Source organism: Procambarus clarkii, chromosome 18 (assembly GCF_040958095.1).
Source record: "Procambarus clarkii isolate CNS0578487 chromosome 18, FALCON_Pclarkii_2.0, whole genome shotgun sequence".
Lineage (NCBI taxonomy): Eukaryota > Metazoa > Arthropoda > Malacostraca > Decapoda > Cambaridae > Procambarus > Procambarus clarkii.
Window position 1 is genome coordinate 24,314,733 of NC_091167.1, and position 27,968 is coordinate 24,342,700.

At 45.8% G+C, this 27,968-nt stretch overlaps 1 protein-coding gene across 17 annotated transcripts in view; it reads left to right on the forward strand.

Moving 5' to 3' along the window:
• The window catches only part of Ufd4 (ubiquitin fusion-degradation 4-like), a 203,906-nt gene that overhangs the window by 18,113 nt on the left and 157,825 nt on the right, over positions 1-27,968 (forward strand). For all 17 annotated transcript variants that reach the window (XM_045736451.2, XM_069326362.1, XM_069326367.1 and 14 more), the window contains one exon: positions 5,124-5,266. In XM_045736451.2, the coding sequence (XP_045592407.2) occupies positions 5,124-5,266 (143 nt within the window). The remainder of the gene's footprint in view (positions 1-5,123; positions 5,267-27,968) is intronic.

Below are 27,968 nucleotides of genomic sequence, written 5' to 3' on the forward strand. Positions count from 1 at the left end.
CACATAGACTTGTTCTGCTGAAAGCATAATGTTAAGTTCCTCTTTAGTAAATATAGAGATAAAATACTACTCATCTCTTCGTCATTATCAGTTATCAGACCTGTCTCAGTTTTTAATGGACCTATCTTTTCCCTAATTTTTGTTCGATATAACTGAAAAAAAAACAGGATTTGTTTTTGCTTGCCCTGCTATGCGAACTTCATAGTTTCTTTTTGCCCTCCTTATCTCTTTTTTTTTAACATTTATAACGAGTTGTTCGAATTCTTGTTCTAAACTGACTCAACCATTCTTAACCCTTTTGTACCACGCTTTCTTCCTATAAGGTTCTTCAGATCCTTTGTTATACATTTCGGGTCATTATTATTCGAGCTATTCAATTTGTATGGTAAACTACGTACCTGTGCTTTGGTTAGAATATTTTTAAATAAGTTATATTTTGAATCCACATCGAAATACCCTTTTACATCACTCATCGCTGGGATCACGTCTTCCTCCAAGACTAGCCTCCCCCCCCCAATGCCCAAGACTTTCCAATTTATTTCGTCCAAATATTTCTTAGGCTATTAAAATCGGTTTTTCTAAAATGTGGCATTTTGAATTTTCTCCTTTAAATCTATTCACTTCAATGCTAAATCTGATTTCTTTATGATCACTGTCCCCTCTAGCTCACTCCCTATTTTGATGTAATTAATTAGCATTTTCCTGTTGGTTAGCACTAAGTCTAAAATATTATCATGCATTGGCTCATGTGTTACCCCGCGCCGCCTCCTTCACCTGACTACATTCCCTAGCCACTTCCAGTACTGTATTGTATTTCTCTTTCCCTCGTTCCATTATGTAACCATTCTTTGTGTGCGCTCCGTAACATCTTACCTCACCCCTTGACTTGTTCATCATTACAATATTTAAATTTCTTGGGCCCCACATGTCAAATCCAAATGTTTAATCAGGTAAAAGTACATACATAGAAGTGCGAACAAGCCTGAATGGTCCCCAGGACTATATGCGAATGAAAACTCACACCCCAGAAGTGACTCGAACCCATACTCCCAGGAGCAACGCAACTGGTAACTACAGGGCGCCTTAATCCACTTGACCATCACAGCCGTCAAAAGGAAGTGATAGCCAAGGCTATTTTAGCCACTTCCCCGACTTTTAGCCACTTGGCTATCACTTCCTTTTGACGGCCATGATGGTCAAGTGGATTAAGGCGCCCTGTAGTTACCAGTTGCGTTGCTCCTGGGAGTATGGGTTCGAGTCACTTCTGGGGTGTGAGTTTTCATTCGCATATAGTCCTGGGGACCATTCAGGCTTGTTCGCATTTGTGTTCCTCACGTGTGCCCCAAAGAATGAGGTGATTTGGTGAAATGCTATGCCCAAGATTACCATCCGAGTTGCCGTCGGGGAAGTGGCTAAAATAGCCTTGGCTATCACTTCCTTTTGACGGCTGTGATGGTCAAGTGGATTAAGGCGCCCTGTAGTTACCAGTTGCGTTGCTCCTGGGAGTATGGGTTCGAGTCACTTCTGGGGTGTGAGTTTTCATTCACATAGAAGATGAGTTACAAACATAATGTTAGATTTATAGATAGCGGTAGTACATACTATACCTAAAGCCACTCATTTCCATAGTGTTTCGGGCAAAATGTCTTGCTTCCCCTGTCACCGTTATGCTTCCTCTACTAATTCACAGTATGTGTGTCCTCGACCGTGTCCTCGTTAAAGCTACCAACGCAGAGAGGCGTGTATTGTTGATACCAATCTTTCATATTTTGTAATAAATTCATTTTTCTGGTCTATATTAATATTTAATCTTTTCCTTTGGAAGTGGGCTTTTTTTTCCCCCCATAACAATTCAGTATACAAGGCAAAGTGGTCACTAAGTAGTTCCCGAACAACCCGAGCCGCCTCCCATAATTCTTTGAGAGATTAAAATGCAGGCATAGTGAAGCCGTCCTCCCCTGATGTGACCTTGTTCATTGTTTCCCAAGTGACGGGTATTTTCACCGTCTTGTAGAAACTGTAACCACTTGACCCCCATTTGCGTTAATACTTCCCACTGCCCCAAGGCTTGTGTACTAAGCATTAATTCGATCCCAAATGGCTAGGGAAGGATTAGTATAAATACAGTCAGGTTCAAGTAAGCTTATCGAGATAATGAAAGTCTCAAAAGGATAGAGTGGCTTAATTAATATTTAATTCGTTATGCTACACCTATCATTTCTTGTTTTGGTTAAGGAGAGTTAAACAACTCTGAGAAGGTACAAAATAAAGCCATTAGAATAATATTATGATGTCCAAGAAACGCAATGATTAAGATAATGGTGATGGAATTGAACTTAAGAGTATGGTTATCTTGAGGTTATAAGATTTCGGGGCTTAGCGTCCCCACGGCCCGGTCCTCGACCTGGCCTTCTTTTTGTTACACAGCCCCAGGAAGCAGCCCGTAGCAGCTGTCTAACTCCCAGGTACCTATTTACTGCTAGGTGAACAGGAGCATCAGGGTGAAAGAAACATTGTGCCTATTTGTTTCCGCCTCCACCGGGGATCGAACCCGGAACCTGAGGACTACGAATCCGAAGCGCTGTCCACCCAGCTGTCAGGCACCCTAAAATGGGGGTAGAAATTTAAAAATCACAGTAGCTTAGGCGATTAGATTACCGAGGCTGGGAAGCTAATCAATTCTTCTTCTTAATTTCAAAGGTGGGGGAATAAATGAACAATGCATGTTAACTTAGAGCATCTAAGTTCTAATGGTACAAAGAACCTTATGTTCTAACGTTGCAAAGTATGTCGTCTCAAGAATATTTTGCATTGCCAAAGAAACAAGTTCCATATTCTGTGCAATGGAAAAACACGAAAATATAGACAGCAACTTCAAGTCCATTGGAGGGTAGGGTGACGTCTGATACACGATTGGATATTGATGTCACATTCACAAAGAGAACTTTTGGATGAATTATACATTGTCAATGTTAAGGGGTTTAAGAACATAAGAACAAAGGTAACTGTTAACTGGCCCATACGAGGCAGCTTCTATTTATAACCACCCAATCCCACTCATATACATGTCCAACCCACGCTTGAAACAATCGAGGGACCCCACCACCACGTTACGCGGTAATTGGTTCCACAAATCAGCAACCCTGTTACCGAACCAGTATTTACCCGTCTTTCCTAAATCTAAACTTGTTCAATTTATACCCATTGTTTCGTGTTCTGTCTTGTGTTGATACTTTTAATACCTTACTAATATCCCCTTAATGTCCATTCATTCCCTGTAAACCTCTATCATCTCACCCCTAACTCTTCGCCTTTCCAGTGAATGCAATTTAAGCTTTGTTAATCTTTCTTCATATGAAAGATTTCTAGTTTGGGGAATTAACTTAGTCATCCTACGTTGGACACGTTCAAGTGAATTTATATCCATTTATATCCGTGTTATATAATAGTGTGTTAACAAATGTAATACCTTACCCAAGGTACAATATGCTTGCCGTGTGTACATTTTGCACCAGTGAAACTCTGATGAAGTTGAAACTAGGATACCTATACAATTCATGCACCTGAATTATAGGAATACAAGAACAAATGTAACTGCAGAAGGCCTATTGGCCCATACGAGGCAGCTCCTATCTATAACCACCCAATCCCACTCATATACATGTCCAACCCGCGCTTGAAACAATCGAGGGACCCCACCTCCACCACGTTACGCGGTAATTGGTTCCACAAATCAACAACCCTGTTACCAAACCAGTATTTACTCAGGTCTTTCCTAAATCTAAACTTATCCAAGTTATACCCATTGTTTCGCGTTGATAGTTTCAACAGCCTACCAATATCTCCACCAGCGTAACGTGGTGGAGGTGGGGTCCCTCGATTGTTTCAAGCGTGGGTTGGACATGTATATGAGTGGGATTGAGTGGTTATAAATAGAAGCTGCCTTGTATAGGCCAATAGGCCTTCTGCAGTTACCTTTGTTCTTATGTACCTTTTTAAGAACAAAGGTAACTGCAGAAGTCCTATTGGCCCATACGAGGCAGCTCCTATTTATAACCACCCAATCCCACTCATATACATTTTCCAACCCACGCTTGAAACAATCGAGGGACCCCTCCTCCACGCTACGCGGTAATTGGTTCCACAAATCAACAACCCTGTTACCGAACCAGTATTTACCCAAGTCTTTCCTAAGTCTAAACTTATCCAATTTATACCCATTGTTTCGTGTTCTGTCAACTTTTGTACCATCGTGGTCAAGTCAGTTAAGGCAGGCGTCTGGGAATCACCAGGTCGCGAATTCAAGTTGCTCCATTGCCTCAGTGATTTTCATAATATCAGCAGATTTCGTGTTGTGTTCTGCATGTTTGTCTTCGTCTTTCTGTTCTCCACTGTATTGGATCTTTGTGATTATTTTCGGTCGAGGCTCCAATGAATTCCTTTCGTTGTCCAGATTCTCGGTTTTGTAGAAGTAAGAACATCTGGATCTCATGGATTTTGATCTTTATGAAGCTCATGCTTCATAAAGTTTAGCCTAATATGTGTTTTATTTATGAATGGATTTTTTTTGGGTAAGATGCATCACAGGGCGGCCATGTCGGATCATTTTAGCATAGTTACCGCAGACGTATTTAGTCTTTGATTTTGCTACTATTTACTGTAATGTGTTAATTGTCATTGCTTGCCAATGATTTTGTGAGACTTAATGAATGGCTTTTAATAGAAAAAAATGTTGTTTATGTATATTTGTGTTTGCTTTTGTTAATGTGTTGTGTTTGTTGTGGTGGAGACTTCATCGATTGATTGTTGAAGATTAAGCCACCCCAGAGATGGCACGGGCATGAGTAGCCCGTAAGTGTAGATGTTTGGAGTGTTGACCAGACCACACACTAGAAATTGAAGGGACGACGACGTTTCGGTCCGTCCTGGACCATTCTCAAGTCACATTCTCACAATCGACTTGAGAATGGTCCAGGATGGACCGAAACGTCGTCGTCCCTTCAATTTCCTTTGTGTGGTCTGGTCAACATACTTCAGCCACGTTATTGTGACTCATCGCCTGCATGTTTGGAGTGAATGTGATCTTGCGGGAGACTTCATTGTTGTTTGTTGGTTCTTTCCAGATGATGGCGGACGTGGACCCCGAGACGCTGTTGGAGTGGCTGCAGATGGGCCAGGGCGAGGAGCGGGACATGCAGCTCATCGCCCTCGAGCAGCTGTGTATGCTGCTGCTCATGTCAGATAATGTCGACAGGTGCTTCGAAAGGTGAGTATCTTGCACACACACTCCTCATAAAGAGTATCTTGCACACACACTCCTCATAAAGAGTATCTTGCACACACACTCCTCATTGTTGCTGCTGCTGCTGCTCACTTAGCGCCTGTAGCCGGATATAAGCAGCCTTTTATAACTTTTGAATTAAGGCTTTTTCCCCAGGTCTTAATGTGAGCTACTGCAGCAAGCTTTAGTGTGAGAGCTGTGGTGAAAACTGTTTTAATTATTTTGATGAATTGTAAGTTTGTCTTAATGCCTGGGTATATAAGACTGATTTTTATGGAAATTTTTTGACGAAATAGACGGACGGAGACGCATGTACGGTGGCCGTACATGCGCCTCTTGCGGTGACCTTGCCTTGGATCCGGGGATCAGCGTCCCCACGGCCCTGTCTTTGGTTGGTGGTCTTTTAACAATTAACAAGGCTGTTAGACGTGGCTGCTCGCAGCCTGATATGAATTGCAGCGTGGTTGATCAGGTATCCTTTGGAGGTGTTTATCAAGTTCTCTTTTTGAACACTGCGAGAGGCCGGCCAGTTATGTCCCTTATGTGTAGCGGGAGTGTTGAAGTCTTAGGTCTTTCTTTGTGATAGAGTTCTCTCTCTCTTGCACCTCTGTTGCCATGCCTCCTGGTGATCTCTTTGCTTCTCCTGGATTTTATGATTCTTATACACACCTCTCCATCTCCTCCACTCACATCTCCCCCTTCCCATTACCCGTCGCATGTCCCGTCCTATCGTCTTCCCCCCCCCCCAGTCTTCCCTCTTCCTCCCCCCCCCCCATGTCTCTTCTTACATCCTCCTTCCCATCTCTCCAATGGGAGACATCTCCCGTCACGCAGGGTGCAGTCGCACCTCCACAGATCTCCAGTATCATCTATTGATACTGGAAATGGCTCAAAAGGGCCACCACTTATGGGTTATTCATGCCCGTGCCACCTTTTGGGTGGCTTAATCTTCATCATCATCATCATCATCATCCTCTCCAATGTCCTCCCCCCTCCCCGTGTGGTTGAGAGGGAGGGAGGGAGGATGGGGTGCCTGGACCCCCAAGGTCAGGAGGCTCCAGCTGACGAGGTGCGAGGCGTCTGCTGGTCGCCATGGTGACCCTGGCCAGCCAGCCAGCCAGCCAGCCAGCCAGCCACTGGCTGACTGGCTCCCGGGGCCGCCTTCCTGGTTGGCAGTTACCATTGGTGTCTTGTGGTATATCACTCAATTGTAACTGGTCGCAGTTATTGTTTCTTATTGTCTGCCCTTCAACATTGCTTGTTAAGAAAATATCTCCAAGATATGACGGTCAGCAAAGTGTGTGTGTTTTGTCCTCCAAGGGTTGCCTTGAGCGGGCAGCAACAGCCCAGGTGATCAAGTAGACGCCAGGTACTTTTAAAGCTTAGAAAATAACAAAATAAAGTAATCATAACATGACAAGTCAGCCCATGCTCCTAAAATACAAGTACTTATAGTGTCACGATGTGATCAATAGGACCTGATGGATCAATAGAAAAGAAGACTTTTGTATTATTGAATTTGAACAAACCGGAAAACTTTTTGTTTTACTAATAAAGCGTAACCTAGACACCCTAGGTTACACGCTGAGGCCAGATATATAGTACATATATTCTTAGGCCTAGGAATATTTATTTTTTGTTAGCTTTATTTTTTCCAGGCTCTATCAAATGAATAGTACCAAATTGTACTTTCCTATTTGTCCATCGCGTCGGTATGTGTGATCGTCCACAGAGTTACATAAAGTGTAGCTTTACGTTACACAACCCATCTTATCACCAGGATGGCTTGGCTAAAGTTTGCACTTGGAGTTTATATTTTCAAACTGATTTGCAAAGTGTATCAGTAAAATATGACCTGAATACATGACAAAGCCACCGTCGCACCTCACCCCCTCCCACCCCCTCCCACACAAGGCCCGGTCCTCCCACCCCCTCCCACACAAGGCCCGGTCCTCCCACCCCCTCCCACACAAGGCCCGGTCCTCCCACCACCTCCCACACGAGGCCCGGTCTCCCTTCCCTTACCATTACTTTGCAGTGATTCCGATGTTCAACATCCCCGTTGCCCGGTCTCTTGTCAAGGCCTCCTGGTGGTGGTTCTGGTCCAGCAAGCTGTTGGACGTGGCTGCTCACAGACTGGTTGATCAGGCTGTGATAAACACTAAACTAGAACACTGTAAACGTAAGCTGTGCTACACTATTAACACCCCCTTTAGAGGTGTTTATAGCTTTGTTTTGAACACCCCCGAGAGACCGGCCAATTATTACCCCTTAAGTGTAGCAGGAGCGTGTTGAGCAGTTTTGGGCCTATGGTGTTTATATACAGTAGTTGTATGTCAGCCTACATTTTGCACCTGCTCTCCAATGGGGCTGTTTTGCACATCCTGCCATGCCTCCTGGCTTCGTGTGTCATTTCTGTGTGCAGATTTGATGAAACCACTCCTTCAAATATTGCCCAATCACTTGGGCTGGATGGTAGAGCGACGGTCTCGCTTCATGCAGGTCTGCGTTTAATCCCCGACCGTCCAAGTGGTTGGGCACCATTCCTCCTCCCCCCCCCCACCCATCCCATCCCAAATCCTTATCCTGACCCCTTCCAAGTGCTATAATAGTCGTAATGGCTTAGTGTTTCTCCTGATAGTTCCCTTCCTTCAAATATTTTCCAAGTGTAAATTATTATGTTTCTCTCTCACCTGCAATCTAAAATACGTAGTTAAAAGTTTTAATGGGATCCCAGTAATATAAATGTTTTATTGAATGGATTCTAGCAGTAACGGATCTTTGCACACTACAAGTCGGCATTTCTCCAGCTTTGAATAGAGCTGTTAGTGTGCAACAATATTCCAGACTGGAGAGTACTAGTGTCTTCAAAATTATCAACAGCGTTATGGCATCCCATGTTTGAAAGGTTCAAACAAGGACCGCCACACCTTGTATGACATCCCGGTAAAACACAGCAATTCCACAACCACTTTAATATCAGGTGTATTTGCCAACATGTACCGTATAAAATCACGCAAACCAAACTGAAGTCCACTTTATAGCTGGCCGCTTAAATGAGGTAAATACAGTGTTTACTGCTTTAACTGAGCTCCCCCCCCCGCAAAGGATTGTGATGATAGTGAAATATGAATACCAGAATACAATAATTTGTGATGTGACAGGAGACACAGGCTACAGGGTGGGATCAGCCTCAACATCAAGTACACTAATCTACACTCAGCTGCTGAGTATAACAAAGGATGTGGTGCAAGAACTGATAATCTAAATAGTGATCCTAAATGTTGTTATTGTCCTTGTATATAAGACACCAGAGACAAATACTTGGCAGTTTAAACACCAACTAATGAGAAGAAATGCTGCTTAGAAAACCTCACAAACCTGGCCCCTAATATTGTCTAGCTAAAATGGAAGAATATAGCAAATAGTTCTATCAGAGAGAATCCCAGGAAGTAGCCTAAATAAACAGTCACACATATGACTTACTACGGTTGTGTGACAGATTTGCCTTAAACCGGCAAACACTAGAATCAACTAGAATGGAAATCAAACGAAACCTTATTTTCACAAATACCGATGAATTGATCAGGAACATAATGATTACAAATACCTGTAACCTAGATCACAGCTTAATTGAAGTTGAGACAAGCATGGGGAATAGACCCGCGCAGTGAGTCCCATACCTGGAGAGGGTTCTGGGAGGTCTGCTTCCCGGGCCCAGCCTGAGGCCAGGCTCGACATGTGATAACTTGGTCCAGAAGGCAAATTCCGCTCCCGAATTCATCAAATTAAATATTAATTATAAACAGATTAACTGGGAACTTAGAAACCAAGAGCTCACAGAAGTAAGCTGGGAATGAGAGCTACAAAATTCGAACCTAAATCAGTGCATCGAGAAAATATGCTCAGTAGCTCTAGAAATATGCTCAAATCACATGCCCCTAAACAAAAAAATATGAATAGATGCAGATATGAACGAAAATAGCGTTTCCTTGACAGGCGAAGAAAGCAAATCGCGAAACAACTTGAAAGGCCCCAACCTTCCTCAAGACTGACAAGGAAGGCTATGAAGAGTAGTATACATTATTGAACTAAAGCTACAAGAATCATATAATATCCACGAAAGGAAAAGGCCATCAGTGAAATACAGAGGAATCCAAAATACTTTTTCTCCTATGCAAACTCTTTAATATAACCTTCATCCAGCATTGGGCCCCTGCGCAAGGGTGCTGGAACTTTCATACTTCACGACAAACAAATGCGCAAAATACTGAGAAATATACAGTACGATTTCGTTGGCGGTGAGCCCCTGAACACTGAAGATTGATAACCCAAACGAAGTCTTCAAGGGTGTGATATAAACATCAAATCATATATCAGTTGTCCACCATTTGGTCACCACTTGGTCCGGGAGACATCTCCCGTCACGCAGGGTGCAGTTGGGCCTCCACAGATCTCCAGTATCATCTTTTGATACTGGTAATGGCTCGAAAGGGCTACCACTTACGGGCTATTCATGCCCGTGCCACCTTTGGGGGGCTTAATCTTCATCAATCATCAATATCAGTTGTCACCCTTACCCCTCTGGATTTTGAGGCAGCCACAGACACTGTGCCTGGTGTACTCTGCACCAGGGGCCAGATTCACGAAAGCACTTACGCAAGTACTTACGAACGTGTACATCTTTCCTCAATCTTTGACGGCTTTGGTTACATTTATTAAACAGTTTACAAGCATGAAAACTTGACAATCAACTGTTGTTATTGTTATAAACAGCCTCCTGATGCCTCGGAGCTCATTAACTGTTTAATAATTGGAAACAAAGCCGCCAAAGATTGAGAAAAGATGTACAGGTTCGTAAGTGTTTGCGTAACTGCTTCGTGAATCTGGCCCCAGGCCCTCATTCCTGGAGCTCCTTATTAATCAAGAAGTGTAAAAAAAAACAACTGGAGACGGACCGTAGATACGAGTGTTATCCCTGACATACTTTAAACAGCGGAGATAGCACCACTCTGTTAAGGAGGAAATAAAGCAGAGGCAACAAATTAAAGACCGGTAGCACTAACATCATGCATCATCACTCTCAAGTGACACTAGGATTTTCATGAGGTATGTAGACGTTGATCTTCGAAACCATCAACATTTAGACAACAGGTATGCAGAGAGGTTGACATGTGGGCATGTATGTGTGAGTGTGCAGGATTGATGTGTGAGTGGGCAGGATTGATGTGTGCGTGCTTATGTTGGGGTGGAGGGGGGGGGTGTGATCATGTAATGAGTGGGAATGCTGTCATGGTCTGGGAAACTGGTGGCGACTGATTGCTTCTAGTTGTTGTTGTTAGTGTTGTGTGGTGGCTCTTATTCCAGAGGTAAAGATCCCCGCGGCCAGGTCTTAGACCAGGCCTCCTGGTTGCTGGACTGGTCAACCAGACTGTTGGGCGCGGCTGCTCGCAGCCTGACGTATGAATTGTAACCTGGTTGATCAGGTATCATTTGGAGGAGTTTATAAAGTTCTCTCTTGAACAGTTAGGGATTGGCCAGTTATGTCCCTTATGCGTAGTGGAAGCGTGTTGAACAGTCTCGGGCCTCTGATGTTGATAGAGTTCTCTCTCAGAGTACCTGTTGCACCTCTGCTTTTCAACGGGGGTATTCTGCACATCCTGCCATGTCTTCTGGTCTCATGAGGTGTTATTTCTGTGTGCAGGTTTGGGACCAGCCCCTCTAATATTTTCCACGTGTAAATTAGTATGTATCTCTCCCGCCTGCGCTCAAGGGAATACAGATTTAGGCATTTCAGTCGGTCCCAATAGTTTAGTTGTTTTACCGAGTGGATTCTAGCAGTAAAGGATCTCTGCACGCTCTCCAGGTCAGCAATTTCTCCAGCTTTGAAAGGGGCTGTCATTGTGCAGCAGTACTCCACTCCAGAGAGCACTAGCGTCTTGAAAAGTATCATCATCGGTATAGCATCTCTAGTGTGAAAGGTTCTTTTCTTGCAGTTGTGACGGCTACTTTATTGTGTTCTTTAAAGGTAAGGTCTTCCGACATGAGTACACCCAGATCCTTTACATTGCCTTTTCGTTCTATGTTATGATTTAACTGAGTTTTGTACGAGGTTTCTGCTTTTATATTTTAATTTTTTTCCGTAGCACCAGAGCTGGAACTTGCCTTCATTAAATACCATATTATTTTCTGTAGCCCTCTATTTTTTCTGTAGTTCTTAAGGAGAACTTACTAAACTTCTCCAGAGGATACCTGATCAACCAGACTGTGAATCATATATCATGCTGTGAGCAACTGCATCCAACGGTCTGGTTGACCCGACTACCAAAGATACATTATAAATTTGTTCAGTGGCAGTCCTAATAGATTCCGGAACCTCCCTTACCTTGCTACACTGCAGTGGTTCCGAAGATCAACGTCCCCGGGCCCGGTCTCTGACCAGGCTGGTTGGTCCATACTTGGAGAGCATACATATAGAACTCCCGAAATCCTTTCCTGTATGCTCTCCAGGTATGGACCATCCAGCCTGGTCAGAGACCGGGCCTGGGGACGTTAATCCTCGGAACCACTGCAGTGTAGAGCAAGGCAAGGGAGGTTCCGGAATCTATTAGGGTCTGTCATGACTGAAAACATATTTCTAATGTACCTTTGGCTCGTTTGGGTACTTAACTGCGATCCGTCCCCCTTGTTAGTGTGCCTACCCACCTTAGTCTCTTCTGGGCTACTGTCTATTCTTGGGTGTTTTTATGTTGTAATGTCTTCCTCTGTTTACCTCCTTTAGTCTTTCCTCGTAATTCATATGCTCAGCTCTGGGACTTTATCTGGCGTAATTTTGTATTTAAATAGATAAGGACTCCACATTTTTGCCGTATATTGCAGAATCGGTCTGACAATATATAGAAGTCGTGGGCGCAAGGTAGACTGTTACTAGTGGTTCACATCGGCATTCATTCTTGTACAGGACACAACATAGCAGATCCTGGATGAGATCCTTGGTGCCCCGTGTAGCTGCGACAGACAGGTGGTGGCCGGGGAGACAATCGCGGACTGTTGGTAAACCGGAATAATGGTGGGAGCCAGTAGACCCGTGATGGTGTACACTCGCACACTATGGCTGCAGCCCGTCCTCCAAACGTTTCCTAACGTCAAGAAAGTGTCGTACTAAAGTGCCGTATCCACGCCTACCAGAGGATCCAAAACATAAAACGGGACAGTATGTCAATTTCCCCGGCCGCTACCATGTTCTAGTACGACAACTTTTGGCCTTGGTAAAGTATGCGACGTTTCATTAGGAGGACGGGTTGATGGTTGATGACTCCTTACACATGTGGTCGTCTCATACAGTAGTTGTCCACACACGTACACACGTCTGCCTTGTTTGTAGTAGCTTCTCTGAAAGTGCTCTTCATTCTGGTGATGTTAGATTGCAATCAGTTAACTGGACAAAGCGTGGCATGACCCGAACATTATGAGGTCTTGGCCAGGAGATGGGAGACCTCCACCAGTAGTAGAAGCCACCGCTAGAATGATCTCTCCTCGAGCTGGATTGTAGTTCCAACGTTTCGTAGGATTTTCCATGGACCAATCAGACCAGAGCACTTAAGCATAGGCCTGTTTCTATTGGGTAGACGGGCACCACTTCGGGATTTGGCATCAGTGTGTGTGTGGGGGCGGGGGGGGGGGGGTGAACTGGGTGGGCTTGGGTCCATTAGAATCTGAAACGTGAGCTGAAATCAAAGTATGACACCATAGTGACGTCACATATGACAAATACACAAAATAGTGTCTTATTTTAATGGATTAGTTGGGAGTAGCGAAAATATTCTTTGAAATTTAGACCCTACTGGTTGGGTCTGGATTGGATACCTCCCAAGCTATTTCAACACAGAATTGTTGTCCAACTAAGCTCTATAAATTCGTCTTTTCGTGCATAACGACTGGCGATAATGTTAGTGGTGGTAGGAGCGAGGGCATCGATTGGTATCGGGGCGGCCATGCTCACGCCAGTCTAGGAGGATGTCATCGATCGTGCACACATTGCACAGTTATGCATACTATGTACGACCAGCGGTGGTGGGCAAGATCGCCGCGTCACCGTGTGTCTTAAGATTTACTCATTAACAACTACCTCTTCTTACTGCTCGCGTCTCTTATTTATCCTTTTCTTTTGCCAACACTTTTTGTCTAATTTTGTATTTTTATCTAATTTTCTATTGTCTCATTTAATCAGCCCTTTGGTGTTTAACTTTCTCCTGGATGTTGACTGTGGGCAGAAAATGTGGTGGTCTGGTGTGGTGGTGGTGGTCTGGTGTGGTGGTGGTGGTGGTCTGGTGTGGTGGTGGTGGTGGTCTGGTGTGGTGGTGGTCTGGTGTGGTGGTGGTGGTCTGGTGTGGTGGTGGTCTGGTGTGGTGGTGGTGGTCTGGTGTGGTGGTGGTGGTCTGGTGTGGTGGTGGTCTGGTGTGGTGGTGGTGGTCTGGTGTGGTGGTGGTGGTGGTGGTGGTCTGGTGTGGTGGTGGTGGTCTGGTGTGGTGGTGGTCTGGTGTGGTGGTGGTGGTCTGGTGTGGTGGTGGTCTGGTGTGGTGGTGGTGGTCTGGTGTGGTGGTGGTGGTGGTGGTGGTCTGGTGTGGTGGTGGTGGTGGTGGTGGTCTGGTGTGGTGGTGGTGGTGGTCTGGTGTGGTGGTGGTGGTGGTGGTGGTCTGGTGTGGTGGTGGTGGTGGTGGTGGTCTGGTGTGGTGGTGGTGGTGGTGGTGGTCTGGTGTGGTGGTGGTGGTGGTCTGGTGTGGTGGTGGTGGTGGTCTGGTGTGGTGGTGGTGGTGGTGGTGGTCTGGTGTGGTGGTGGTGGTGGTGGTGGTCTGGTGTGGTGGTGGTGGTGGTGGTGGTCTGGTGTGGTGGTGGTGGTGGTGGTGGTCTGGTGTGGTGGTGGTGGTGGTGGTGGTGGTCTGGTGTGGTGGTGGTGGTGGTGGTGGTCTGGTGTGGTGGTGGTGGTGGTGGTGGTCTGGTGTGGTGGTGGTGGTGGTGGTGGTCTGGTGTGGTGGTGGTGGTGGTGGTGGTCTGGTGTGGTGGTGGTGGTGGTGGTGGTCTGGTGTGGTGGTGGTGGTGGTGGTCTGGTGTGGTGGTGGTGGTGGTCTGGTGTGGTGGTGGTGGTGGTCTGGTGGTGGTGGTGGTCTGGTGGTGGTGGTGGCCTGGTGTGGTGGTGGTGGTCTGGTGTGGTGGCGGTGGCCTGGTGTGGTGGCGGTGGCCTGGTGTGGTGGCGGCGGCCTGGTGTGGTGGCGGCGGCCTGGTGTGGTGGCGGCGGCCTGGTGTGGTGGCCTGGTGTCACGACCCTTGAGACTAAATAATGTTCTTCTCCCCACAGTGTAAAGAACAATAACAATCTGCCATGCCAATAGGTGTCTAGGGTTATAATTAATCACTGTATAAAAACGGGAGAACAATATATTTTGCTAAGGGTGACAACTTAACAACAATTAAATAAATAGCAGCCAGAAATATTTATCAGCATGTAATACTATAGAATGCAAGTAATTATTTGAGACCCGAGCACTATCACCAGAATATGGAGTAAGCCATAACTACACTAAAATCGTCTATCCAGATAAATTAATATTTATATGGGCTTAAAATAACAAAACCCAAGAACTTAGCTTAAACACAACTGCACTCGACCGTAGCCGCCACTCTACTGCCCAGGACGTGGTCCACAGGCCCAACGCCGACTAACCGTCTACCCAAACACCAATTAACGTTCGCATGAACATTGTGAACATTCTATTTACAAAGGTCAGCCCTAAACTCCAACATTATTAACTAAGAGTTGTAATTACTGGTCTCACATTCCTTGAAATATTACGGCTACCAAATATGGGAATAAATAAATATAAAACTATAGGCAATTGATTTGCCAACAATCGCCCTGGCCATTCCCAGATATTGTCAACCGCCCACACGGCTAATTTCACGTGACATCCACCACCAAACAAACCTTACACACACTACCCAGCTATCTATGTTATATATATATATATATATATAATGTATATATATATATCTATATACACAAATCTTATACAACTGACAGCAATATTTACGTAGAGAAAACAATAACATAATACGAGGTTCGGGAGAATTGGCAGAATCATAATAAGATTCGTGACACCTGGTGTGGTGGTGGCCTAGTGTGGTGGTGGCCTGGTGTGGTGGTGGCCTGGTGTGGTGGTGGCCTAGTGTGGTGGTGGCCTGGTGTGGTGGTGGCCTAGTGTGGTGGTGGCCTAGTGTGGTGGTGGCCTGGTGTGGTGGTGGCCTGGTGTGGTGGTAGCCTGGTGTGGTGGTGGCCTGGTGTGGTGGTGGCCTAGTGTGGTGGTGGCCTGGTGTGGTGGTGGCCTGGTGTGGTGGTAGCCTGGTGTGGTGGTGGCCTGGTGTGGTGGTGGCCTAGTGTGGTGGTGGCCTGGTGTGGTGGTGGCCTGGTGTGGTGGTGGCCTAGTGTGGTGGTGGCCTGGTGTGGTGGTGGCCTGGTGTGGTGGTGGCCTAGTGTGGTGGTGGCCTGGTGTGGTGGTGGCCTGGTGTGGTGGTGGCCTGGTGTGGTGGTGGCCGGGTGTGGTGGTGGCCTAGTGTGGTGGTGGCCTGGTGTGGTGGTGGCCTGGTGTGGTGGTGGCCTGGTGTGGTGGTGGCCTAGTGTGGTGGTGGCCTGGTGTGGTGGTGGCCTAGTGTGGTGGTGGCCTGGTGTGGTGGTGGCCTGGTGTGGTGGTAGCCTGGTGTGGTGGTGGCCTAGTGTGGTGGTGGCCTGGTGTGGTGGTGGCCTGGTGTGGTGGTGGCCTAGTGTGGTGGTGGCCTGGTGTGGTGGTGGCCTGGTGTGGTGGTGGCCTGGTGTGGTGGTGGCCTGGTGTGGTGGTGGCCTGGTGTGGTGGTGGCCTAGTGTGGTGGTGGCCTGGTGTGGTGGTGGCCTAGTGTGGTGGTGGCCTGGTGTGGTGGCGGCACAGTGAGGTATTGATGCGTGGTGATAATTGCGGCAGTTGAGGGTGAATGGGACTTCTGGCAGTTGTGATGCTTGGTGATTTTGAATATATGGCTAGTAATGGTGGGAGGGGTGAGGGCCGTAGTTCTGGAGGTTGTGTAAGCAGTTTGAGTAATACCTTTCTGTGATGAAAGTAATGGCTGTGGGTAATGATTATGGCGGTGATCCAAGTTAGTGGGAGCCGTTAACAATAATTGTAGCAGTGTAAGAAACAAAGCAATGAGTCACTTGCAATGTGTTGGCGAGTGATGATGCAAGAGCCTGGGAGAGGCCAGAGCCCACCGCACTAACCACGCCCGGAAGGTCACCTCGGCCCACACTCGTGGGGGTGTGTATATATATATATAATAAAAGTGGGGTTGCATTAGTTTCGGGGGGAAAGGATTGCTTTATTGTGGCGAGCAGACAGCTTTATTATGGTAGTGATGTGCGTCAGTGTACCGGGGTCACCAGCGTGGCGGGTGCTCAGTACTGATGCAACTCCTTGTACTAAAAAGTCTACATCTCGATACGAATAGCGATTGCTTTTCAGATTTAATTACAAAATATAGTTGGATATAAATTGGATATAAATTTTCGTTCTTCACTTTTGAAAAACTAAGAACATAAGAACAAAGGCAACTGCAGAAGGTCTATTGGCCCATGCGAGGCAGCTCCTAATAATTTACATTATGAGCTTGGTAAATTTGTTAATAATATAATGGAATGATTTCAGAATATAAAATACTTGTTAACTCCAATAATGAATTTGGTGTAGTGTTGGCCCAGCAATCACTAGTACGGAACACATGACTATCACTGTTAACTTCCTCCTGTATCTTGTCTCTTAACACTCGTATGCCCTCTACAATATATTCACAGTAGTTACAATAACTGGCCAGAGTACTGGAGTACAATAGTTACAATAGCTGGCCAGAGTATTGGAGTACAATAGTTACAATAGCTGGCCAGAGTACTGGAGTACAATAGTTACAATAACTGGCCAGAGTACTGGAGTACAATAGTTACAATAACTGGCCAGAGTACTGGAGTACAATAGTTACAATAGCTGGCCAGAGTATTGGAGTACAATAGTTACAATAGCTGGCCAGAGTATTGGAGTACAATAGTTACAATAACTGGCCAGAGTACTGGAGTACAATAGTTACAATAACTGGCCAGAGTACTGGAGTACAATAGTTACAATAGCTGGCCAGAGTATTGGAGTACAATAGTTACAATAACTGGCCAGAGTACTGGAGTACAATAGTTACAATAGCTGGCCAGAGTATTGGAGTACAATAGTTACAATAACTGGCCAGAGTACTGGAGTACAATAGTTACAATAACTGGCCAGAGTACTGGAGTACAATAGTTACAATAACTGGCCAGAGTACTGGAGTACAATAGTTACAATAACTGGCCAGAGTACTGGAGTACAATAGTTACAATAACTGGCCAGAGTACTGGAGTACAATAGTTACAATAACTGGCCAGAGTACTGGAGTACAATAGTTACAATAACTGGCCAGAGTACTGGAGTACAATAGTTACAATAACTGGCCAGAGTACTGGAGTACAATAGTTACAATAACTGGCCAGAGTACTGGAGTACAATAGTTACAATAACTGGCCAGAGTACTGGAGTACAATAGTTACAATAACTGGCCAGAGTACTGGAGTACAATAGTTACAATAACTGGCCAGAGTACTGGAGTACAATAGTTACAATAGCTGGCCAGAGTATTGGAGTACAATAGTTACAATAACTGGCCAGAGTACTGGAGTACAATAGTTACAATAGCTGGCCAGAGTATTGGAGTACAATAGTTACAATAGCTGGCCAGAGCACAGGAGTACAATAGTTACAATAGCTGGCCAGAGCACAGGAGTACAATAGTTACAATAAAATGTAATAATATAAAATTCAACACATTAGAGCGGCCATGCCCAGTGCTTGTATTTTTACAATTTGTTGCTGACGAAGGATGTTATAATGGTTTATTATAAGACAGAAATAACAGGAAAGGCCTCGCGACCTTTCCCAGACGGGAGCCATTTATCCTCGGGGGGGGGGGGGGGATTCAGTTGCATAGAAAAACACTCGGGTCTGTAGATTATTTACTTATTTTTACCTATATTTATTTTTTAACTTTATCTCATCCTTGGGGCTCCAAAGTCCACGAGAATAGTTAATGAGAGCAGAGTTTGAATTACCTACCATAAGTGAGAGAATTTTGTCTATTAACACAGTTTTCGGCGTGAAGGCATTCAGTAGATCAATGAAGTTTCAAGCTAAACTTTCTAATTTTTTTGATTCTTGGTTTGAACCCGTTAAGAGTTCTGTATCTGTGATAGGATTCGAAATCTTGTTTATACCGAATTTGTCCATAAGTTTAGATTATTTGTAGAAATTTGTGTCATATTTTTTAAGGTGTGTGACGTGGCTGCTCCGTCTTCTGTGTCAGTGAGGGGGGGGGGGTATTGGTGAGCCTGCACCAGCTCAGACATAACGTGTTAACCCACCTTCATGGTGGCATTATACTCGGCAGTGTAACAACCTCAAGTCACACGCAATAACAAGCAATAATATGTTGCAATGTGAAGGTTATGGAGCGTTCAGCAAGCGTTGTGCCCTAGTGTTAGTCCTTTACTGCTAGAATCCATTCAATGAAACATCTAAATTATTGGGACCGACCTAATGCCTAAATCTGTATTCCCTTGAGGGAAAGCGGGAGAGATACATAATAATTTACACATGGAAAATGGTAGAGGAGTTGGTCCCAAACCTGCACACAGAAATAACACCACATGAGACAAGGAGGCATGGCAGGATGTGCAGAATACCCCCGTTGAAGAGCAGAGGTGCAACAGGTACTCTATCAACATCACAGGCCCGAGACTGTTCAACACGCTTCCGCTACACATAAGGGGCGTAACTGGCCGACCCCTCAGTGTTCAAGAGAGAGCTGGATAAGCAACCCGAAAGGATACCTGATAACCAGGCTATGACTCGTACGTCAACCTGCGAGCAGCCGCATTCAACAGCCTGGTTGACCAGTCCAGCAACCAAGAGACCGGGCCGCGGGGCTGTTGATTCCCGAAATCAACGCAAGGTAACCGCGAGGTAAGGTAATGTTCCCCCCATTAATAACACTGGCTTGGTTTTTGGTGTAAACTGGTTACTCTTAGATCACAGCTGTAAACTGTATTTATTAATGGCACCTTTACAAAAGTAACGATATATGTGGCATGCAGTGTGTGTGCCACATAAGTCCATTCATTTAGAATTTGCTTGTGTATAATTTTGAAAATGTATTTACATAGAGATATGCAAGCTGGTAGTGGCCCGTCGTGTGTGTGTGTGTGTGTGTGTGTGTGTGTATAATATGGAATGAGAGAGGCCAGGTATGCTGCGAGGAGCACAGGGGGTAAGACCTTAGGAAGTGGAGGTGATGGCCTTGTGTAGAGAGGCAGTGTGTTTCATCCTTGCTGCACCTGACAGCTTAACTGTCACCAGTCAAGGCGACCTAGGGAGGGTACAGCCCCCCCCCCCACGCCTCGCTCACTAAAGGTCGTGTCACCCCCTCATCCCCCGGTGTCGTGTATAACTGTACGTCATGCTAAGAATAACCTTTGAACGTCCAAAAAGCCGATGGTTATAATTATATCATTGGTTAGTGTTACGTAGAATGTTATGAGAATTACTGTTTCGGAAGATGGTGTCGGGTGTCGACACACGCGCCTCGCCCGTGTCGGGTGTCGACACACGCGCCTCGCCCGTGTCGGGTGTCGACACACGCGGCTCGCCCGTGTCGGGTGTCGACACACGCGCCTCGCCCGTGTTGGGTGTCGACACACGCGCCTCACCCGTGTTGGGTGTCGACACACGCGCCTCGCCCGTGTCGGGTGTCGACACACGCGCCTCGCCCGTGTCGGGTGTCGACACACGCGCCTCGCCCGTGTCGGGTGTCGACACACGCGCCTCGCCCGTGTCGGGTATCGACACACGCGCCTCGCCCGTGTCGGGTGTCGACACACGCGCCTCGCCCGTGTCGGGTGTCGACACACGCGCCTCGCCCGTGTCGGGTGTCGACACACGCGGCTCGCCCGTGTCGGGTGGTGGTATACTTCTTATGTTTAGACTTAGTGTTGAAAAGTCTTGAGCCCTTAATATTGATAAGAAAGACTTGGCGTATTAAGTGCACCTCCGCTTTTTAGTGTGGCTGTTTTGCGCATGTTGTCGTGTTTCGTAGTCTGGCGTGGAGTCGTGTCCGTGTGCAGGTATCGAACCACACTCTCTCACATATTCCCATGGGTAAAGTATTACGCGTCTCTTGCCTGAGACAGCACTTTCGTCATAAAATGTGTGTCTAAGCTATTGTCGCTAATTATTTACACCGCACCTTGTTTCTTTTAGAACAAGTCGAGCCTTGGATTAGTAACCTCAAGTGATAGTTCATATACGATAGGTGTTGTAATTAACCTCATCCCATTGATTGATGATTAAAAGCCACCCAAGAGTTAGCACGGGCATGAACAGCCCGTAAAACTTGATCCCGTTATGATGGGTGGGCGCGTGGTGGAAGTCCGCTCTGAAACACACTGCTCCTACAGGTGTATGGGCTATGGGAGCGGTGTGACTATAACAGCGTGGAGAGGAACAAAGGCTTTGTGGGTTGGTGTTATCAGATAGCGGATGGCCTGTCGTCCTCGCTGATGCTGCTGCTGCTTCCTGCCAGATTTATATTTATTAGTTCTGCCTTGCTAGATGTTCTTAAGCGTTAGCAGGTAGTGATCATTCTGCCTTGCTAGATGTTCTTAAGCGTTGGCAGGTAGTGATCATTCTGCCTTGCTAGATGTTCTTAAGCGTTGGCAGGTAGTGATCATTCTGCCTTGCTAGATGTTCTTAAGCGTTGGCAGGTAGTGATCATTCTGCCTTGCTAGATGTTCTTAAGCGTTAGCAGGTAGTGATCATTCTGCCTTGCTAGATGTTCTTAAGCGTTAGCAGGTAGTGATCATTCTGCCTTGCTAGATGTTCTTAAGCGTTGGCAGGTAGTGATCATTCTGCCTTGCTAGATGTTCTTAAGCGTTGGCAGGTAGTGATCATTCTGCCTTGCTAGATGTTCTTAAGCGTTAGCAGGTAGTGATCATTCTGCCTTGCTAGATGTGCTCTTCCCACGCGGCAAGCACTCGGTGGTGGTCGTGCTGTGTTCACAAAAGAAAAAACGGAGCTAATTAGCTTACTCGATGCCATTTTGTTTGCTTTGTAATGTAGGTGAAGTGTGCTAGTGGACTTTAGGGCCGTCAACTCCCCTGGGTTACGCTTAAAATAGTGTGTGTGGGGGGGGGGGCGTGGGGGCTGGGTTTGTATCGCCTGCAAACGCTTCATGTAGGAAGCAAATGACATAATTATCTGGAGACAGCGTTCAGTCCCTCAAGGGGCACACAAATCCACGTAGTACACAAGTAATAATATTGTACATTACATTTACATTAATTCAATAGTCATCACATAGTACATAGATGGGGTGCACTATAATTATGTTCACAGGTCAAGCCTGGACCCGTACCGGGCTAAGGGAGTAGAAGAACCCCCCAGAATACCATCCGGGTGCAATTCAGGTGCTACTAATTTCTTGATTTCTACGGTGATCAAGCAATTTACACTAATGCACAGTGAACTAACGTGAGAGCGTGCAGCACACTATACAGTTTACATTCCGTATCTTTTTTCACCGACACGAACACCGTATTTGCCAGTAATATTTATACCCCAGGTGGAAGGGTGTGAGGAGCAGGATTAGCAACTGTAATTGACTCACCGGAGATGTAAACTGCCTTGTATAGCGACAGTTAAAGGCCACTTCTTGAACCACTTGATATAAAAACACTTGATATGGGTATATGTGTTTATATGTATGTGTTCTATGTGTTTTCTAGCATCTTACTGAAGACCATGCTAGAAAAAGTTGTCAACCTTTCCCCTCAATGACTGTCAGTGGAAACGAGTCACTTTTCCTGTCAGGCTCGGCGGCCTTGGTGTCTGCACTGTTACCCAAATTGCTGTCCCAGCCTTCCTATCTTCCTCCTTACATCAGATGACCTGGTCAGTTAAATTCTTCCCGACAACCTGAGTGACTCGGCCAGGGATGCATGACACCCACTACATGGAATACAACACAGTGGGGTACTATGGCAGACTCAGTATTCAGATCAACCATGCCGAAAGCCAAGAAACAATTCAGCTGGGACAGCCCCACTGTAGACAGAGAAGCCACAGCTTTGCTGGAGGCAGCAACAACCCCCAATGATCGTGCACGCCTCACAGCTGTGCAGGCTCCCCATGCAGGGGACTTTCTTTTGGCAGTCCCTATGTCTGCGACAGATACACGTCTTGATCAGCAGGAGCTGATCAAGACTTACCATCAACCAGGTATCAACCAGGTAGCTCCGTATTGCAGTCGCTCTCCGTCTTGCTGCCCATATCAACACTGCCTGTTCATAGGTGTATTTGCGGTGAGGCAGATGCAGACGAATTTGGATTGTATGGCCTGACTGTGGAAAAATCAAGTGGTTGGCACTCGGGACACGACGAAGTCAATATCATTAAAAGGAGCCTTGCCTCTGTCCAGTGTCCAGCAGAGAGAGACTCACAATCTATTCTGATCGGCCAGCTAGAATCACACTGCGCCCTTGGAAAAATGGCAGACATTTGGTGTGTGGCAGTACATGCGTATTCATCCTGGCAGCCACATACATCAACCTCTCTGTCGGCCAAGCAGGAGCTGCGGCGACACACAGAGAAAGAGACAAGTCAACCAAGTACAGGGAAATAGATCACCGGTACAACTTCGTTTCAATAGGATCCGAGACCCCTGGTCCATAGGGGAGAGTGTGCAAGGTGTTTTTTTTAAAATCTTAGTTCCAGGCTCATTGAAACTACAAGACACCCTAGAGCGGCAAGTTTTCTCTTCCAGCGCCTCAGTGTGGCGGTCCAGAGGGAAAATGCTGGCTGCATCCTCGGTTCCTGCCCGGCGTTGGAGGAGTTCGAAGAAAGCTACAGCCTCTAGGAGCCAAACTTTCCTTTAGATCCTCTTAATGTCCATTTTTTGTAACTAATCGGATATGTAACTGTGTAACCTTGTACAACAAAGTGTACAATATAAATATATAAAGTTCTTGTTTGAACACCGTGAGAGGTCGGTTAGTTATGCCCCTTATGTGTAGAGGGAGGATGGTGAAAAGTTCCAATTTCTTAATGTTGCTAGTTCTTTCTCAGCGTATCAATTGTACATCAACTTTTCCAAGTGGCTGTGTTGCACTTGATGCCACGCCTCCTGCCCTCTCTGACCAGCCCCACTAATATCTTCCTGGCGTAAATTACTGTACCTCTCATCTTAGCTCTAAGAGTACACTTTGGGAGATTTTAGAGGTTCCAATAATTTACATGTTTTATTGATTGAATTCAGGCAGTAAAAGATAGCTTGTCACGTTCTCTATGTCGGCAAATTCTCTAGCTTCGAATGGGGCTGTTAGTGTAAAGGGAATGCAGGCGAATCCTTGGGAGCAGAACAACTCCCAGAACCTCATCCAGGTGCAACCCAGCAGGAGTTTTAGAAGCTGAAGGCAGCGCACATAGCATGTACGGGCGACGTTGAATGTACTGAATGTGGACGTCACTGTCATCTTGAAGAGCAAATACTCTTCCGCACAAGGAAAACAAAAAGCTAGGAGGCTGGCCATGAAGAGCTAGAGTTTATTCCACTACTTTTAGAGGTAGAAACAAAGTGAATGGGTGGTTGAGGGAGTTGCATGTGGTGGCGTGTGAGAGTAAGTGAGGTGTGGTGGTGGTGATGCCAGGTATACTGGCGGAGGTGGTGTTCAGTGAGTGTGGTGTGCTTAGTCTGTCACTACAACAAGTATGGCCAAGGGTTTAAGGCCCTCGCCTCCTACCTCACTGTACCTGGTGCGTCTTAGTCTTTGATGGTACATGTCCTTGTGTTTACTCCAGAAGGTGTAGACCAGAGTGGCTTCCACTCTCACTACATACCACCTACATAGTACGAGTACCTCCCCACGTATTTTCCATTCGGTTGGTATCCCAATATCCCATAAATTTAGTTTCTTCTTGTCCACCTTATCTCTCTTAAGTATTTTGTGTAGTGATTACATCCTCTCTGTTGCTTCCCTAATTTAGCCACCTGTTCACATTGCTTATTTAGAATATTTCAGGTTGTATGCTTCCTGCAAACCTCTGGGCCTCGCAGTTTATTTTGTGGGTTACAAAATGGATTGGCGACTCGGTTTACTTTGATCGACCTTGACTTGGCTTGGCTTGGATATCTCTCACTTCACCTCTGCGCCCTTACCTTCACCTCACTCTTGGCGTTCGACGTGTGACCTTCTTTCCACTCGTTATTTCCTACTTCCTGCATTGGCTTCGATTTCACTGTGCCATAAACTTGTTTATTTAGCAATGATTAAAGGCGGAAATCATCGTTTATTTTGGAATAATTTTGCCTCGATCATTTTATTTATAACTTATTATAACGACATTAACCACCCACTGACTTTAATAAGGGTATGGGGAGGGAGGGAGAGGGCTTGTGTGTGTCCCCCCCCCCCCCAGCCAGGTCATCGACCAGCTGCCCACCCCGTCATGTGGTCACTGGGGGCTGGCTGCAGCATGATGGCGCACGGCGTTGCCTGCATGTCCCTGGTTAAGCATGCACAGTGCACTAACCTGCCAAACACTCTCAGCGTGTACTTGTTTTTTGTATAATTTATGGCATCGTGTGTGGCAAGGCTGAGTGGATCATGACGAAATGTTCCCGTTGAGAATAGTTGGTGACGCCGTGGTCATGCGTCGGCCTCCTTCACCCTGCTTGGGACCTCTCCAAACATGACAGATCTTACCAGAGCTGAGGCGTCGCTGCTCATCCTAATGTGACACTCGTCTCCAGGAATGTTTGGTCGTAATTTCTTGGGTGTGCGTGCTGGTGACGACAGACGAGGCAGATCAATAAGTGGGCTGCCCACTGCTTTTACCTAGGTCCAGGGGTGGTAAGGTGACGCCCAGCCTGCTCCTCCATAATGGTAACGCAGTACCCCTTGGTGGGAGAGTTGAACGGATGTTTAATGGTATGGAGGAGTAAATGGCTTGAATTGGTGCTACATAGCCTTCCCGACTTGGTGCCTTATTTGACAATTACTTACTAATGGCTTGAATCTAGGTGGTTAGTTAATAGTTTACCTTTTGTTAGTTCCGGAGATTATGTCCCCACGGTCTAACCAGGCCTCTCCTGGTTGGTCTAGTCAACCAGGTTGTTAGACGCAGTTGTTCACAATCTGCCATACGAAGTACAGTCCGTTTGGTCATGTATTCTTTGGAGGCCTTTATTGAACACCGTTAGAGGCTGGCCAGTTATGCCCCTTATGTGTAGAGGAAGTGTGTTGAAAAGTCTTGGGGCCTTGATGTTGATAGACAGAATTCTCTCGGCGTGTTCATTGCAACTCTGCTGTTCAACGGGGCTATTTTGCACTTCCTGCCATGCCTTCTTGTCTCACGTGGTGTTATTTCCATGTACAGATTCAGAATCAGTCTTAACGTTTTCAGAGTGTAGATTATTATGTATCTCTCCCGCCTGTGTCCTGGAGAGAAATCTTAAGAGCCCCCAATAATTTACACGCTCTAAGAGTGGCTTCGGGCAGTAAAAGAACTTTGCACGTTCTCCAGGTCAGCAATTTCTCCAACTTTGAATGGGGCTGTTGGTGTTTACCACTACTTCACACTTGAGAACACTAGGGTGTCAAGCTGGTAACTTGAGGTGATGTTTGAATGATCTTGATGATATTGGACACGAATAAGCTTGGAGTAATTTACGTCTGCCCGAAACGCTATGCGTGTTAGTGTGCTTTGCAAGAATGTAAAAATACCAATTTTATGTAATCTCAATCCCATTGTACCTTCTTATAAATAAATAAATAAGTAAATAAATGATAATTATTGGCAGAGTGCGGTGTGAAGCAGGCAGAGCGTCACACCTCATAGTGTGTGTAAAGGTTGCCACCGAGGCGCACTCCACCAGTTACATTAACCAAGAAGATACTAACATACTGTCAATTTTCATGCTGATCTTTGTATCTGCACAAGGTGACAGAGCTGTGACTTGTACTTTTGACTACATCTGATATGAGATGAAGAAAAAGCTATGGTGCATGGCCCGTACCCTGTGGTAAAGATCTTTTCACAGTTCTTAAGACTCAATTTTATTTAATTCAATTTTAATTGAATATCCATCGCCTTACTTCACCTCAGGCCGGGCTCGGGGAGTAGAATTCCCAGAGAACCCTCTTCAGGTATGCTCCAGGTACCTGTTGTTCCTATTGACCTCGGTGTGTGGGCCATCACTCTATGACACATTTATGAAATGCCATTGCGAAGTCTGTGTATAACACATCTGCATTCTGTTTTTCTTCTAATACGTAAGTGATTTTGTCAGTGGTCGAGAAGCTGCGAGAGGCATGATCTTTCCGCTCTAAATCCACTTTGATCTGGGTTGTGGAGGTCATTGGGCTCCACAAAACTAGATATTCTGATTACTCTCAAATACTTTTATTATATGGGGACGTTAATGCAACTGGTCTATAAATCTTAGTCAATGCTTTGTTCCCTCCCTTGTGTAGAAGGGCTATTTCTGCTGATTAAACGTTTCTCCTCAGTGTACAAACTTTTCCTTCACACTGTACCGAATGTCTGTGCTACTGGCACTGAATTTCTTTATAAATATTGACTTCCGCGAGTCTGGACCCGGGGCTGAGTGTATTGGAACTCTGCCCCAGTCTCCCCCCCTCCCCCCGCGCACACGTGTGTGTGTGTGTGTGTGTGTGTGTGTGTGTGTGTGTGTGTGTGTGTGTGTGTGTGTGTGTGTGTGTGTGTGTGTGTGTGTGTGTGTGTGCAATATATGTGCAATCGCATTTGGGAGCCCGACAAGGATTCCCCCGGGTACTACATATTCTCTTCTTCGAGGCTGAGGGGTCCTTACAAACACAACCAGAGGAGGTACCTCCTATATATTCTTTTTATATATAATTGATAGATATGTATAATATACATAATGTTATTTATGGACACCGGTTATTTATAAACCGAGGACCTCGTCCTCGGTTCCTGTCCAGAAGCAGAGGAGCTCCAAGAGTCTACCTACCTAGCTAGACACGGTAATAATCATGTTTAGGTCGTGTCTACCTACCTGGAAAGGAGACGAGAGAGGTATCAAATAATATACACGTGGAAAATAGTGAAGTCCAGGTCCCAAATCTACACTGTAAAATAACAACATACTGGAATGGACGATATGGAAGGAACTAGGGGAACTATCAGGGGGAGAGCGCCAAGACATTACGACTATATAGCACTTGGAAAGGATCAGGATAAGGATTTGGATGGAACATGGAAACTGCATTGGAGGGGACCTAAAAAAAAATCCAAACTCTAATGCGTTGTGTGGTGTCCTCCAAGGCTAAGGGTCCCCTTCTTCCAGGCAGAGGTGGTAGTGTTCCTTTCCTCCATAACAAAAATGTGTTAATCAAATCCAATTCTCTTAACCCAGTATTGGACAGAATTATGTTTGCACCAGATTATTGTTGATGTGATTTTGTTTTGAGGTATTGGTGGTGGGTTTGCTTGGCAGT